Below are 13,950 nucleotides of genomic sequence, written 5' to 3'. Positions count from 1 at the left end.
GGAAGCGCAGTTCCCGAACACTCAGTCAGACCCTACCCCGCTCGTCGATTCCCTGTGTTGGCGCTCACGCCTTGGGCGACGGAGAACGGAACCGAAGAACGAGAACCTCGTCTCCTTGTCCGGAAATCGAGCGCATTTGTATTCAAAAGGTGGATGCCCGTAGCGCATCCCGAGTATGACAGATGAGTACCGCCGGGGATCCTCATCTCCATCGTATCCTTCAGTTTTGACAATGCCTGATTCTCCTCCCGCTACGAAACTGCAATATGTTGAATAAAGCAGCTGGGTGTCGTCGTTCGCGCCGTGTATGCCATAATGAATGTTTGGTGGTGTGTATGCCCGTACGTAGGTATTCGGGTGTTCCGAGAGTGGAATTTTGCACACGCGGAACCTCGGCGTTGGAATCCAGGCAGGTGAAGGGAACAGGTGCCATTGTCTCTCCGTGCGTGTCTGCGAGGCGTCCGTCAGAGGCAACGACGTCGCACCGCGAACGAGTGAGCGCAAGAGGGAAGGATTCGAGCGACGCATGGCATGGAAGGGATTGAGCGGGAGCAGTCGCGGCCGCGGCTCACCAGCCATCCTCAGTCACTCATACCCAAACGGCCGCTCGCTCACTCGCTAGTTCGCTCGCACATCCGACCGCCCGCGCATCCGCACGGGCCGGAATACGGCACGCCCTGCACCGTTTTGTCCGCACCGAAGTTCGGGCCAATGGGCGTTCGAGACCGAAGGCCCTCCTTCGAACGAGACGCCAGTCTCTTGCCATTGGATGTGACGTCATCGGCTGTGCGGGCCCGACTGGTGGAGTGCGGGTGGATCGAAAGAGCGAATCTCTTGCAGCGTGCTGCGAGCGGGAGCGCCGACCGTCGTGCCACCCGTTCAGCCCCACCAACTGGCTGGCCGCCTGCTTGCTTGCTGGCTGCCTGCCTGCCTGCCCGAGCGACTGCCTGCCTACCGAAAGGGGCCAGCAAGCAAGCAAGCCCGTCTGTCGGACTGCCGCCTGCCTGCAGAGCGAGTCGCAGGAGCAGCGGGATTCACCCGCAGGAGGCCACGCAAGACGGCTGCCATTCTCGCTGACCAGAGTTGAGGCAGACGCAGAAGATGAGCACCAGCTCCGCACCTCCCTGAATCCCGCAAGCCGCCACATCCAGAACATCCGGACCATAACTGGACCGAATAAAACGTCAACAACATCTCCCAGCTAGCCGGCGAACCCGTCAGTTGAAGGACTCAGGGAACGGACCCCTCGATTTCTCAGGTCTCCACAGCATTCTACGGTGAGTTCGAATTTCGAAGTTGAGCTTTGGAGTTTCGTAGAGAGTATCCTCAGGTTCGATCGGGAAAGAGATAGTTCGGATTACGGTAAATACGATCTCTCGAGGTAGGAAGGGGGGACGCGCTAGAAATTAGGCGAGGATTGGTGCTTGGAACGAGGAACTCCATAGATTCCCCCCTCAGCCGCGTTCGTGAAAGGTTCCAGTGAGGAGATGACGAAAAACCACGTATGAGTATGCTCCTTCAGAAAATTTAGTCGTTTCTCCTCCCTCCCTTCCGAGAGGTGTGGTGGCCTGAGCTCAGTATCGCGTTGGGGGACAGTTATTCTTATGCGGATCAATGATCGACCAAAAGTTTTCCATGAGATCCCTCGAATCCCTCGATCACTGAGCGGAAGCGTTTATCCCGCTTTCGCTCAGGAGAGCATCCGAAGAATGCTGAGCATATCCCTGTTTTTTTTCGGCGTCTCGCACGAGACCTCTATATCCTGAGGACATGCAATGACTCGTGTAGTTCTCATATACAGAGGGTAGGCCACGCCTTTCGTGTCTCCAGGGCTCACACAAGCACCACCGCTCCGATGGGCGCTTTCCCCGGAATACAGATGCAGAATTCCTTCCGCGGACCCCCAGTCTGCGTTCACGTGACCCTCCCTAGTCTTCCGTTCGAAACGTAATCCCCGGGTAGGTCCCGGATCGGATATTTACAGAAGCTCGCTCAGAAAAAAACAGAATAACACCGATGAGGAATGAATCGAAGAAGCAACGCTTTACGATAACAAACTCGCAGCTCAAACTGATGAATCTTAATAAGGGATTTGAGCCCGCCGTTTGCTCGCATTATACAGGAGTTTGTGTGAGCGGCTTTGAAGACGCTTCTACCCGCGTGGGGGTCGCGTGCTGCACAAGCCTCGACGGCTGTACGAAATCCGAGTGACCCTTAGGTAGAGAGACGAACCGACCGACTGTGCAACCGATCCACCGACAGACAGTGCGCCTCTGTAGTGAGTTGGGCCGACAGGACTTGAGCCCCGCAGGATTACAGGACGCCCTCAGACACCTGCGCCTAGAGGAGATCTCGAAAAATGAGCGATAATTGAACCACGGCACACGACCAAGGCTCAGTTGGTAGGATAATCCGAACGACGATTGGCATGACGCACACAACAGTCTTTGAGCTGTTTGCCTTTTTCGCTGTTCCGTCGTCCGAGCTATCGGACTCCTAATGAGCCAAGATGCAGATGATGTTGCGCTGGCAGGGATCGCGGCTAGACCGGAGAACACATCCCACCCCAGATCAAGGCGCCGGGATAATTATCGTGACGGTCGCAGGGATTCATATTTGATGGTTGTCCCGGCAAGGGAAGGATTCGAGACCGACTTTCGAGATTTCGTCTCATGCAAATTCAAAAGTCGATTGGAAGCCCATGTCCCAGGAGAAGATGCGCCGCACACGCCTCGGCGTGACGATTTCCATTGCAAACTTCTTCATGGAAAGCCGTCCCCGCTCAGAAATATTTGAGCTCCGGCATTTATTACCCTGAGGATTATTGGCGCAACTCGACGCTTGCTTCCCAGAGGATACCGGGATTCCTCCGCGGCTCCCTAACTGTGGTACGTGGTGAAATGTCCCAGAGCTTGGATGCGGCTCTGAAAGCTCGATTGACCAACCTTTCGAGGAACTCTCACTGAATGTTCCGATTCCGAACTATCTATCTGTGGAGACACGTTCCGCATGTCCGCGTGGGGATCGAACCCCAACAATGACTTGCTCCTGCACGGAATGATCAATCGGACGGAATCGACGTTCTTATTGCTGCAGTTACTTTTGTTGTGATTCTCTCCGACGCTGCCGAGGCAATCTGCAGATTGTGTGAGAACTGTCGAACGATTTAGCATTGCTTTATGATGTTGAGCTCATCAGATATTCTGCTTCGCGGCGGAATGGGAGCGCAGTCGCGACGAGTGTCTTCGTACGGACCGAGAGATTGAACGAGCAATCGCGATGGGCGCTCAGTAGCTCCTCTGCGGCACCGACAAACAACAGACCCTATGTATGTATGTACTGCAGAGCGCTACGCGCAATCGCTGGACACTGCGGTACATCAAACTATCCACGAGTCGCGCGCTTACTGTGGCCGGGACGATTCAAGAGAAGAACCTACACCTCCGCCGAGATGATGATTATGATCCATCACTCTGGCTCCCTGAAGCAAGTCCCTCTTTACACGATGATTCTCCCTATTAGGCGCTCAGTGAGGTGAGGGACATATGATACAGATAAGTGGGTCGAGGGCTCCCTCTTCTGCTCGCCGCTTGTTCTCCGCTCGCTGGGATGAGGATGGTGACAGCAGCGGGAGAAACCACAATGCATTTTAGCACCCTAGGATGTATGTACTCAAGAGGTGGAACTCGAACCGATGTGGCGTCAGTCTCGGGAGTCTCCTGAGAACGCGGGCGTCAGCGCGGCCGACTCCGAGCCGATTCGGTGCGGTATGCTAGTCCGACTCGACTAGGACACCGCCGCGCAGACAGCGGGGTTGGGCCGGACTTCGTAAGCCAGGTCCTGCTCTGTTCGACTGACTGAGATCTCGGATGAGTCCTGTCACGAAAGGCCCTCAGGGACCGAGTCCGCTGACAAGCCTAGAGGAATCCTTATTCGCTTCCCTTCAAGAGCGCGATGACAAGTTCAAGACTTCCTCACACGTTCGACTCCTCGGTGTCATCTCCCCCTGCATTTCGAATTGACATACTGGCGGGCTCGTCGACAGGCTGCAACGCGTTTTGAATGTTAACGCGAGCCAGAATCCTCCTTCCTCCGCTGAAAAACATATTCAGCGTGTATGGAGATATTTCGTGCTGATAACGCTGACTGGTCGGATGGCTCAGGAAGCCGCCAGGTATTTGAGAGCGAGGCTCAGCGAGCGATTTGTGAGCTCTGGAATCGATTTGAGCACAGCGAGCTAGAACTCGTTTCGGTCCCGGAGGAGGTATAGGCACACGGCGTTCAATCAGCTCGTGGATCAAAGTCAGCCAATCCAGGGATACGAACCCGGAGCTTTCGAAATGAAAAACCGCCTCCCTTCCCCTGATCTGCCGAGGAGAAGACACGAAAAATTTGAGGAGCGAGCCGGAATAAAGAACTGAGCGTCGATACGATTGGGAATCGGCGAAGCTATACACCGGGGATAACACACGCGTTCTTAGCTCCGGGAGGCCGGCTCGTTGTTGAGGTCGTCGTGTGTCTCTGTTTGTATGTAGTACGATGAGCCCCGGGATGCTTGTACCTGCATCTGGCGGCGGGAAGGGGGCGGATGAGATCCTGTTGGGTGTTCAGCTGCTCACGCCCCGGTACCTTATTTCGCTCGTCTAGCTGCTTCCCCGTCTCTCGTTATTTCTCCAGCAGATGGAGGACGAGGAAGTGAACTTGCGGGTCGAAGTCTTTAGACGACAGTGGGGAGCATTTCAATCATTGAATGCTACATGCTTAATAGCGACAACCTGCTGGGTCTCTTCCTCCCGGTACTCGGAGGGCTGTGCAGCACTGCGCAAATCGTATTGACAGAACCAATGACCCGATCAGCTGATCGACTGAGGTCGACATTAAGTCCGAAGGCTGGACTGGCCCGCTGAGATGTCGTGCATAGCGATTTTCATCAGATGGCAGATCGTGTCAAGCAGAATCTCGGGGGCAGTTGTTGTCGCCCGTCGCTGTTCGCCACCCTGGCCAACTTCAACAAAGAGGGAAAAAAGATCAGGGGAGAAGGAGGAAGCGCTACGATGAGGGAACAGGTTCGGCCTGTTCGAATTTCCGCTTCCGTCGAGAGGTGGCTCAGCTTCCGTCCATGTGAAGTCAAGTCAACTTCGCGCTCCTCGATCGTTTCCCCGTCTGAAGTGTAGATTGCTCCGGGGTAAGAGCAAATTGATTGGACGCTCCCGTGCGCTTCCTCATCTCATCCGGATGAGCTCGAAAGAAAGTGGGAACCAATTCTCCAAGTGTTTCAAGTTTCGCTTCGCAAGCGGATACTCTTTGCTCAGCTCGTTCCGCCGTTGGCGTTCTCATCGATCCCTCCGAAGTTCAAGGAGATCTCCAGTTCACCGATTCAATTGAGAAGAGATCTCACGAACACGCCGGAAACCCCTCTCTCCGGATCGCTGCATTCATCAAATAAGAGAATCGGAATTACCTTCCTCGTTTGCCTGGGCTTTGGGGATAATCCCCGACGATTGGGAGCCCTACGTGGCCGCGAGGGTGGTGCCTTTCTCTTTGCGTATGTGTATTTGTGGACTTCGCGAGCTCTGAGGATTAAATAGCCGAGAACACACTCGAGGAGCGCCTCCCGTCTAATGGGGCAGGGAACGTGGACGGCGGGATTGTCGGTGGAATGGCTGCTCGGATCGCTGTCTTCGGGATAGCCCGGGCAGCAGGGGAGCTGGGAGTGAGCCGAGTCTAGTTGGGATAGTGGCTGGCGCACGTGACTTGAGGTAACTCTAGAACTTGAGTTAAAGCAATCGATTCAGCTGGCTTTCTGACTGACTAGCAGGCTAAGCCGGCCGAGCGGTGAGGGTGGCCGCGAGAGAAGGTGAACGGAACTTCGACAAGAGTCGAATACTGCCACGAACACACGAATATATGAATCACTCCTTCGACCGCTTGTTTGTTCGGGGAAAAGTTGAACGATCTTCATCGGTTTCCCCTCTCGGCGGCTTGTTGTAGCCACGAATGGTGTGTCACGCAGTATACAAGTCGAAATCGAACCGAGAATCCGGAGAAGGGAAACGCTCGAATCGAGTCCGAATTTAGTGGAGTGTCGAGGCAGATTGATCGGGAGGGGTCTCGGGAATCTCCTCGGACAGTCAGAGGCGAGAATCATATCAGCCAGACCTTCCCGGTGAAATCCGAGACAAGTTCGCCAATCCGATCGGAGGAAGCACGAGAGAAGATGCGGGTATTCCCCGACTAGGGTCGATGACGACAGCATTCGACGACCGAGCCTGCGTCATTGCGTAACAAAGCAGGCACAGCGGGTTTCGCATTGCCGGACAACTCATTTCCTGTTTGTCGTGCGAGGATCATCAGGACATTCAATCGGTCGACCTGCCGGTCAGAACTCCTCGCTTGGAGAGGATGACTGGACGAGCGGTATACGCATCAGGAAGACGAGCACGTGCGAAATCTTCTCGATCTCGATCCAAAATTATCGAGAACTTGGCTCTCATTAATCTGCAGTGCTCGGATGTCGACTCTCATGAATTTGCCACGCCATGGATTCGATTCACGTTCAGGCTCATTGAGATATTTTTCCTTCTATGTTTCCGTCCTTGGATCCAGAACAATGACGCCGCTCGAGATATTGTCATGAATTGACAGCTCGGAATTGCTAAATTGACTATCGAAAACATTGGCTCCTACAAGGGAGCGTGAAGCCGCGTAGGCGAACGAGCGAGCTCGTGCTCTTCAGATAGCGGCGTGTCTATTACGTAGAGCTCGTGCGGTCGATACGTTGACTCAGGAGGAGTGAGCGGGCTCCCATCGATCGGGACTCACTCACTCGAGCCGAGCGACCAGCTGAGCAGAGGACGGCGTGCGGCCTGTGTGGCTGCCTCTCCTCGACAACAGCCCCCACTGATCTTACTATGTAAGTGCGTATGAATTTGAAAAGGTGGACGGCTAGTTGTGGTTCGCCCCCCTTAGGCCGGCTCGCGTGTCGAAAACGCTCGTCTGCACTCACGCACGCGGGCACGCCTGCAGGCATACACACCGCACCAGCCTGTATGCACACTCTCACAGGCCTACTCAGTCACACGGAGAGATATGCGCCGAACAAGAACAAGAGCCGACTATATTCGAGGACACATCCTCGACAACGACAGAAGCAAAACAAAGGCAACGACGGAGACGAGAACCTCGCACGATTCCGGTTGAAGCGCGGCTCGAACGACTCCGATTGCTCTTCAGTCCATGCGTCTGTCCGCCTGTCGATGAACATTATGTCTGTATCAATTTTGTTCGATCGTCGGGTCTTTAATCGGTAGGCTGATCTGTTCCCAACGTCATCCGAGGCGAAAATTTCGCCGACAAGAACGAAGACTCGATCAGGTCTCACGCGACCACGAGATTCCTGCGTCCGTGGGATATGCCTGAAGGCAGTGAGCTTCCTATCTCGCGGCCATTATGGTGACAGTACAGATTGCCGCGATGCGAAACGTGCCTCTGAATGAAAACGTCGGCTAGTGAAGAAGATTCTGGACGAAGATAGTCTATCGTCAACTCTCTCGCACATGCGAGCGGGCTTCTCGGCGAGTTTTATGGTCGGAACCTTTGTTTGAGTTGAGCTTAGTTTCGCTCGTCAGTCGGTCTGTGTGAGAAAGGATTCGAGCAGCTCGTTGAAATAATTAAAAGTAAACTCCCTTATTAGATTTGGCATTTAACAGCGCCGAAAGCAGCATCGGATCCCTTGAGGGAAGAGCGCGGCTGAGGTAGCTCGAGATGTGTTGGGGAGGCTTCACGAGGAGCACGCTAGCCTTGGGCAAATAAGAGCGAACAGGTAAATGAACGAAGCTTCGATCTACAACTACGGAGGAGAGAATTACACATAACGAGCACAGCAAACACTCGCGGGATCGAGTGGCTTCGAGAAGTAGTACTCGAAAACTCTTATTTCTCGACAGTCAAATGTCTGACGCGGAGAGTGAGAGAATCGATCGTCTCGCGAACCTCATACTCGCCAGCGCGTCCTGCTCATTCTGGGAACATTCTCAGCATCGTCTCAAACTCCTAGTGAGAGGATCAATAATGTCGACGGCTTCGCTGACCGCCACGGTACTACGGTACACTCAAGGAAGCGCGCCGAGCACCCAATGAGGAACTCGGAGGAAAAGAAGGAGAAAGAATCGGCGCGTAGGGATGAGGGACGACTTGAAATAACAGCGACCGAATGTATGTTTTGTATGCATAGGTGTTGTGAACGTGCGTAAGTGAGCGAGTATTTGTTATTATGTAAGAGCGCGGCGGCTTATACAAGCTCACCAGCAAGAACACCGCAGCCACTTCCACCGCAACCACAACTGGCAGCAGCCAAGGCGGCTGCGACCGCGAGAGCGGCTGTGGCGACGGCGGCTAATTCAATGAGGCCAGCCGTTTGTAATCCAATTTGCCACTGTGCTTTGCCCGAAGCCATGGCAACGTACTCTTCGTAGACTTTTGGCATGCTCAGCATCAGGCTTCAGATCTGGAGCCGTTTGATTTTTTGAGTTTCGTTCCCTCCTCGTCCTATTTGCGGAGAAATGCTTCTCTGCTGTTAGATACTTCCCGCTGTCGATTCGACAAAAGAAACGTCCTCCCCACGGAAGAGGAAGCCCCGGGAATGACCCCGACTCGTTCCGCTCGTCTCGTTATCTCGACTTCCACCGAAAAATATTCCGCTCCTGTTCTGTTCTACGCAGAGGAATAGAGAAACTCTCCAGAAGGAGCGAAATCTCGCTGTTCCCAATCCCGCTCAATCATGTGGTCTGTGGAGGATTGCGTATCCACTACTGCCGTCCCTCTCGGACGCTCGATGAAGTTTCTTTGAATTGCCACGCGCTGCGCGGTCACGGGGGGAGATCTCAGACCAAAATACGGTTTCAATGATCCCGAATCTGTTCGTGCTCGGTGTTTTACAATCGCTGGCTTCTCTATTTCACCGCCCGAGCAGTTACAGGGTTGGGCGGTCCTCTCTTACCAGCACACTCAAATGTCTGGCTGGGAGAGCCAAGGTTTTTCATTGCGTAGATTGCCAAGTTGGCTTACAAGATGCTGTCTTGAAGTATGTGAGGGTAGAACGGGGAGGAAGCCAGGATGTGCCTACAGTGGGGGCTGGGAGAAAAAGGAGATCCATAAACATAAATCTCACTCGCCACTTGTCTTTATGGCCTTTCTCGGAGCGCGTGCCTTCGTCGTAAACGAAGTTACCTGAGGGCCGCCACTGTGAGTCGACATTCAAAGACTAATTCTCATAGTGCGAGCTCTGGCTTGCCCGGTCAATCAAAACATCCAATCTTGCTGCTTTGCAATCGTCATGGTCTATGCCCGGGGATCGATGGTGAAAAGGTGGCCGACGGTGAGGGAGGGAGCCCACGAATGAATGACTTAGTGCATCGCACGAATGTGAGACTCTGACATTTATGAGCGACGTGCGTAGAATCCCCCTTGTCGCCGCCACCACCACCACCGGGGGAACACAGGCTCCGCAAACGTGATCCCTCGACGGACGGTAGGAGAGTCGAAGGAAAAGAATTGAAAATAACCATGGACCCGCTAGCCCGCCGTTAGCTTCGGTCGGCTCAGAGATTCCCTTCAGCCGGGTCCTTGTGCTTCATATTTCTCCTGAACGGGAAAGAGTCCATCAAGCTATTCGATATAGGCGAACAAGGAATTGTTGTCGCTGATGTCCCTTCTTTCTCTTCTGTGTCGTTGGCATGCGGTCAGCGTCCAGCGGCAAGTAGAGGGAAATCGTACGGCAAGACGTACCGTGTACTCATTACCTCGTGTGTTCGCTCACAAAAACGAAGACGAAGAAAAACACCCAGGAAAAAGCCCCGACCAGTGACTGATGAATGCTGGGAGAAACAATAATTTGTTCTATAATAATCAAGTCCGTCTACATTCACTTCGTTTCCTCTCTCATTTGTCCCCTCTCTCGCTCGAGAGATAGAGTGATGCGTAGATTGGGGAGTGGGGAGAGAGGTAGCGGGAAGACCGGATCGAGCTTGGGACCAGGAGGAAATTCTCTTGAAGTGGGATCCAGACCATCTGAGCCGCCAGTGCCGCCCTCGTGCATATACATACATATATCTTATGTACACACAGGCAGCCTGGCAGACAAGTAGGCAGACACGGGGAGCGGGCTCCTTGTTCTCTGTTGTCCCTGTTCAGGAGTATGAACACCTGCTACTGCTCTCCTCGCTTGGCAAGCAATGCCTTTTTGCCTGGGTCTACCATACTGCGGGCTCTGCCAGGCGATTGACCGCGCAGGTTTTCAAACATCCCCTCTCAACGGGCTATGTGTCTACTTGTCTGTTCAGCCGCCCACTTGCCTGCCTCCCTGCACAAGAGTTTCCCTCGTTCGTCAGATGAGCATCAGTCAGTCAGACAAAGCGAAGAACGAGGTAGTTCTGAAATCGAAAGCAGAAAACAAAGTAAATGCTCTTTTCTCTCAACTCGTGCAAGGCTTAAACACCAACGGGACGAAGCACTGCGTGCTCGTAATAGGAACGAGAATAGAGAATCCGTGATAAATAATGGAGTACCGAGACCTTAATTGAATAGGAGGCGTCACTTTCAAGTAGCTGAGGTAATGGAAGAGATCGTTTCTGGTGCTGTTAGCGAGGCGAGTCGTCCGCCGGTGCTATGAGAGCACTTTGCGAGAACAATCGTACAAGCCCATACATAGTATCTGCGGGACTTTCGCTCCCCACCATTTGATGGAGTCGAAGATTCACCTTGACAAGGACGGTGAGGTCATCGCGGTTCTCGTAATGCGACGCCTGAGGATGCGAGCTTCCAACTCCTCGCTGAGATTCGTTTTTCTTCCCGATTTTTGTAGTTCAGAGTCTAGATACAGAAACCCAGAGCTCGGCGTCGGCCGGTTCTGATCGATGCTCGCGGACCTGGAAATCTCTTGATGGGCTACGACCACGATCACGATGCCCGTGACGAGAGGCCAAGACTCGAACCCTGAATTCACTGCGTTGGCCGGGAGCTGTGGGGCACCAGACGTCTGACCTGGCAGAGAGACATGGGCTTCAGAGATGCTTGCTCCCAGAGTTGGAGTTGAGAGACCGTTAGCGGTGAATTCAGGGTGAGGTCTGCTGCCTCCCCTAAGAAACTTACGAAACAAGCACTCTCTGAGCTCATCCTCTCTTGCAGACGCCGTCAGCGTTGGCTCGTTCGTCTGTCGACCAGCGTACGTGAGTCAACTCAACCACAGCCGCACCTTCGCTAAGAGAACAGCTCATAAGACGACTCTCCGTACGAAAGTACGCGATAAGGATCGCCGTATTACCAATAATTGTTGTTGTTGATCTCCCGTTCGACCCGTGAATCGGAATCCACTCGAGCCATCATGCCCGTTCCCGCGATTCCGATCCCGGTGCTGAACACGGACACGGCGACAGTATGGAAGACGTTCCTGGAGAAGGCGGAGGACCCCGTCAAGCAGAAGAAACTCATTCTGATCATCGTGTGTATCGCACTCCTCCTCGACAACATGTTATACATGGTGATCGTTCCCATCATTCCTCAGTATCTACGCGATATCGGATCGTGGACCACGCACCAGGAAGGCGGCAACATGAGCGTGGTTACCTTCAACAAGACCGGACGCACCGAACGAATTTGGCAGAGAGTCGGAGGCCGAGTCGTGTACGAAGGCGAAGAAAGTTTTGTAGGAATGCTGTTTGCCTCGAAAGCCATGGTACAATTACTCATAAACCCGTTCTCAGGAGCCGTCATCGACCGGATAGGCTACGACCTTCCGATGATGTTCGGGCTGACGGTGATGTTTCTGTCGACAGCAATATTCGCCTGCGGTCAATCGTATAGCGTTTTGTTTTTCGCCCGCTCTCTACAAGGTATCGGGTCGGCGTTCGCCGACACAGGCGGACTCGCCATGATCGCCGACCGTTTCACCGAGGAGGCCGAACGATCCAGGGCTCTGGGTATAGCTCTCGCATTCATATCGTTCGGGTGTCTTGTGGCACCGCCCTTCGGAGGACTACTGTTCGAATTCGCGGGCAAAGAGGTCCCGTTCGTTATTCTATCGTTGGTCTGCCTCATCGACGGGATTCTCCTACTGTTTGTGATGAGACCCGTCAAACAGCAGATGAGAGACATGGGCATGGAGCGACCGAAGGGAACTCCCATTCATGTGCTTCTCGTAGATCCTTTCATCGCAGTCTGCGCCGGAGCGCTAATGATGTCGAACGTGTCTCTAGCCTTCCTCGAGCCCACCATCGCTATCTGGATGAAAGACAACCTCCACACCGAGGAATGGCAAATTGGACTCATCTGGCTGCCTGCGTTCATTCCACACGTGCTCGGCGTCTATCTAACTGTGATCGCCTCGGAGAGATATCCTCAATACCAGTGGGCCATGGCCGCTTTCGGACTCGCTCTTGAAGGAGTCAGCAGTTTCCTCGTGCCATTCGCCAAATCCTACTGGTTCCTGTTCTTCCCGTTGAGCGGGATATGTTTCGGCATAGCAATGGTCGACACATCGCTGCTGCCGACGCTCGGCTTCTTGGTCGACTACCGTTACGTTTCTGTGTACGGTTCAATTTACGCCATCGCCGACATCTCGTACTCCATGGCCTACGCTATCGGGCCCGTTATCGCGGGTGGAATCGTCGAGTCGATCGGCTTCACGGCTCTCAACTTCTTCATCGCGATCACCAGTCTCGCCTATGTACCGCTCCTGTGGCGGCTGAAGAATGTCTACTCGAACAAAGTGGGCGAAAGCATGGCGATGACTGAGGGACCTGGAGCAAAACATCAGCCGGACTACAGATCGTGCGAAGGCTCTCAAAACCACCAGACCTCATTCCAGGATCCATGCGCCGAGGCGCCAAGGCCCCTAGCGGCAGCACCGCCCGCAGAAAAACAACTACCGTCGTGGGACGATGCCTGGGGAGACAACTAGACGACAAGCTCGTCAACGGTCTGATCGGACTGTTTCCATAAAGTGTACGCCTCGGAGCGGGAATTCCTATTGGGTTCAGGGAAAGGTCGCGTCACTTCAGAGGGACAACTACAATTCGTGAATGAGCATCGACTTTCATATTATACAGCTGTAATTCGAGGAAGGGAATAAGTCGGCTCCCCGAACCGGAGGAAAGAAACTTTCCACAATCGCTTCTCGAGCAGCGCGTAACGAGTCATCTAGGGAACACGAGAGTTCCCGGCTTCCACAATTGATTCGACATTCGGGTTTGGCGTGTTGCGGTTGTATCACTCAATATCAACGTCGATCTATCGAGCTTTTCTGTAAACATGATGCACTTAGATTACGCTTCACGAGACCATCATCCACCTACCGACTTGAGTTGATTGACATGGAGCATTCCTCTTTCAATAAGACATACATCGGGAAACACCATCTCCCTTAGAGAAGGGAATATGCCCCGATCCGCGTAGATCGGAGAGAGAAGGAAACAAATATTGATAAGAATATGGATGATAATAATAATGATGATGTCATGCAGAAGAAGCAGGGGATTAAGCATGGAAAGGCGCACTATGTGTCCCAAGAATTGCAGAGACAATCAAGACTTCTGCGAACGTTTACGAATTCTCCCTGTTATCGCATGGCCACCGTTTCGACTTGATTCGGAGAAAGTGATATCATGACTCAATTCCGTAGATTCGCCTTCTTTCCCTTGGTGATACATCCTACGGTGTCGGGACGAATTCAGTATCATGAGCCCATCAGTCCAGCAAGAGGATGAGTCGCCTTGAGCTAAAACCGTCGACCGATATGCCTCGTTTATCTGATAGATGACAGGACCGTGTTTCACTCATCGAATGGGCGATCCATAGCATCCAAAACTTAGGTTTTCCAATTATCATCTTGCTGTTGATCCTGTGGCCTTAACGGGTGTTATTGTTAATGAGTATATAATGACGATCATCTAAACA

General features: G+C 53.3%; 1 protein-coding gene across 1 annotated transcript; it reads left to right on the top strand.

The window, feature by feature from the left end:
- Positions 1 to 11,380: 11,380 nt before the first annotated feature.
- VAChT (Vesicular acetylcholine transporter) lies at positions 11,381 to 12,955 on the top strand. The gene has a single exon (XM_003745262.1). It carries the CDS (start codon positions 11,381 to 11,383, stop codon positions 12,953 to 12,955), a length of 1,575 nt encoding a protein of 524 aa, XP_003745310.1.
- The last annotated feature ends 995 nt before the right edge of the window (positions 12,956 to 13,950 follow it).

Source organism: Galendromus occidentalis, unplaced genomic scaffold (assembly GCF_000255335.2).
Source record: "Galendromus occidentalis unplaced genomic scaffold, Mocc_1.1 scf7180000077480, whole genome shotgun sequence".
In the NCBI taxonomy this organism is placed as follows: domain Eukaryota; kingdom Metazoa; phylum Arthropoda; class Arachnida; order Mesostigmata; family Phytoseiidae; genus Galendromus; species Galendromus occidentalis.
Note: the sequence above shows the minus strand (reverse complement) of the source record. Positions and strands in the feature narration are given on the sequence as shown.

Coding starts and splice junctions, on each gene's coding strand:
- VAChT (XM_003745262.1), top strand. CDS start 11,381: ATGCCCGTTCCCGCGATTCCGATCCCGGTGCTGAACACGGACACGGCG.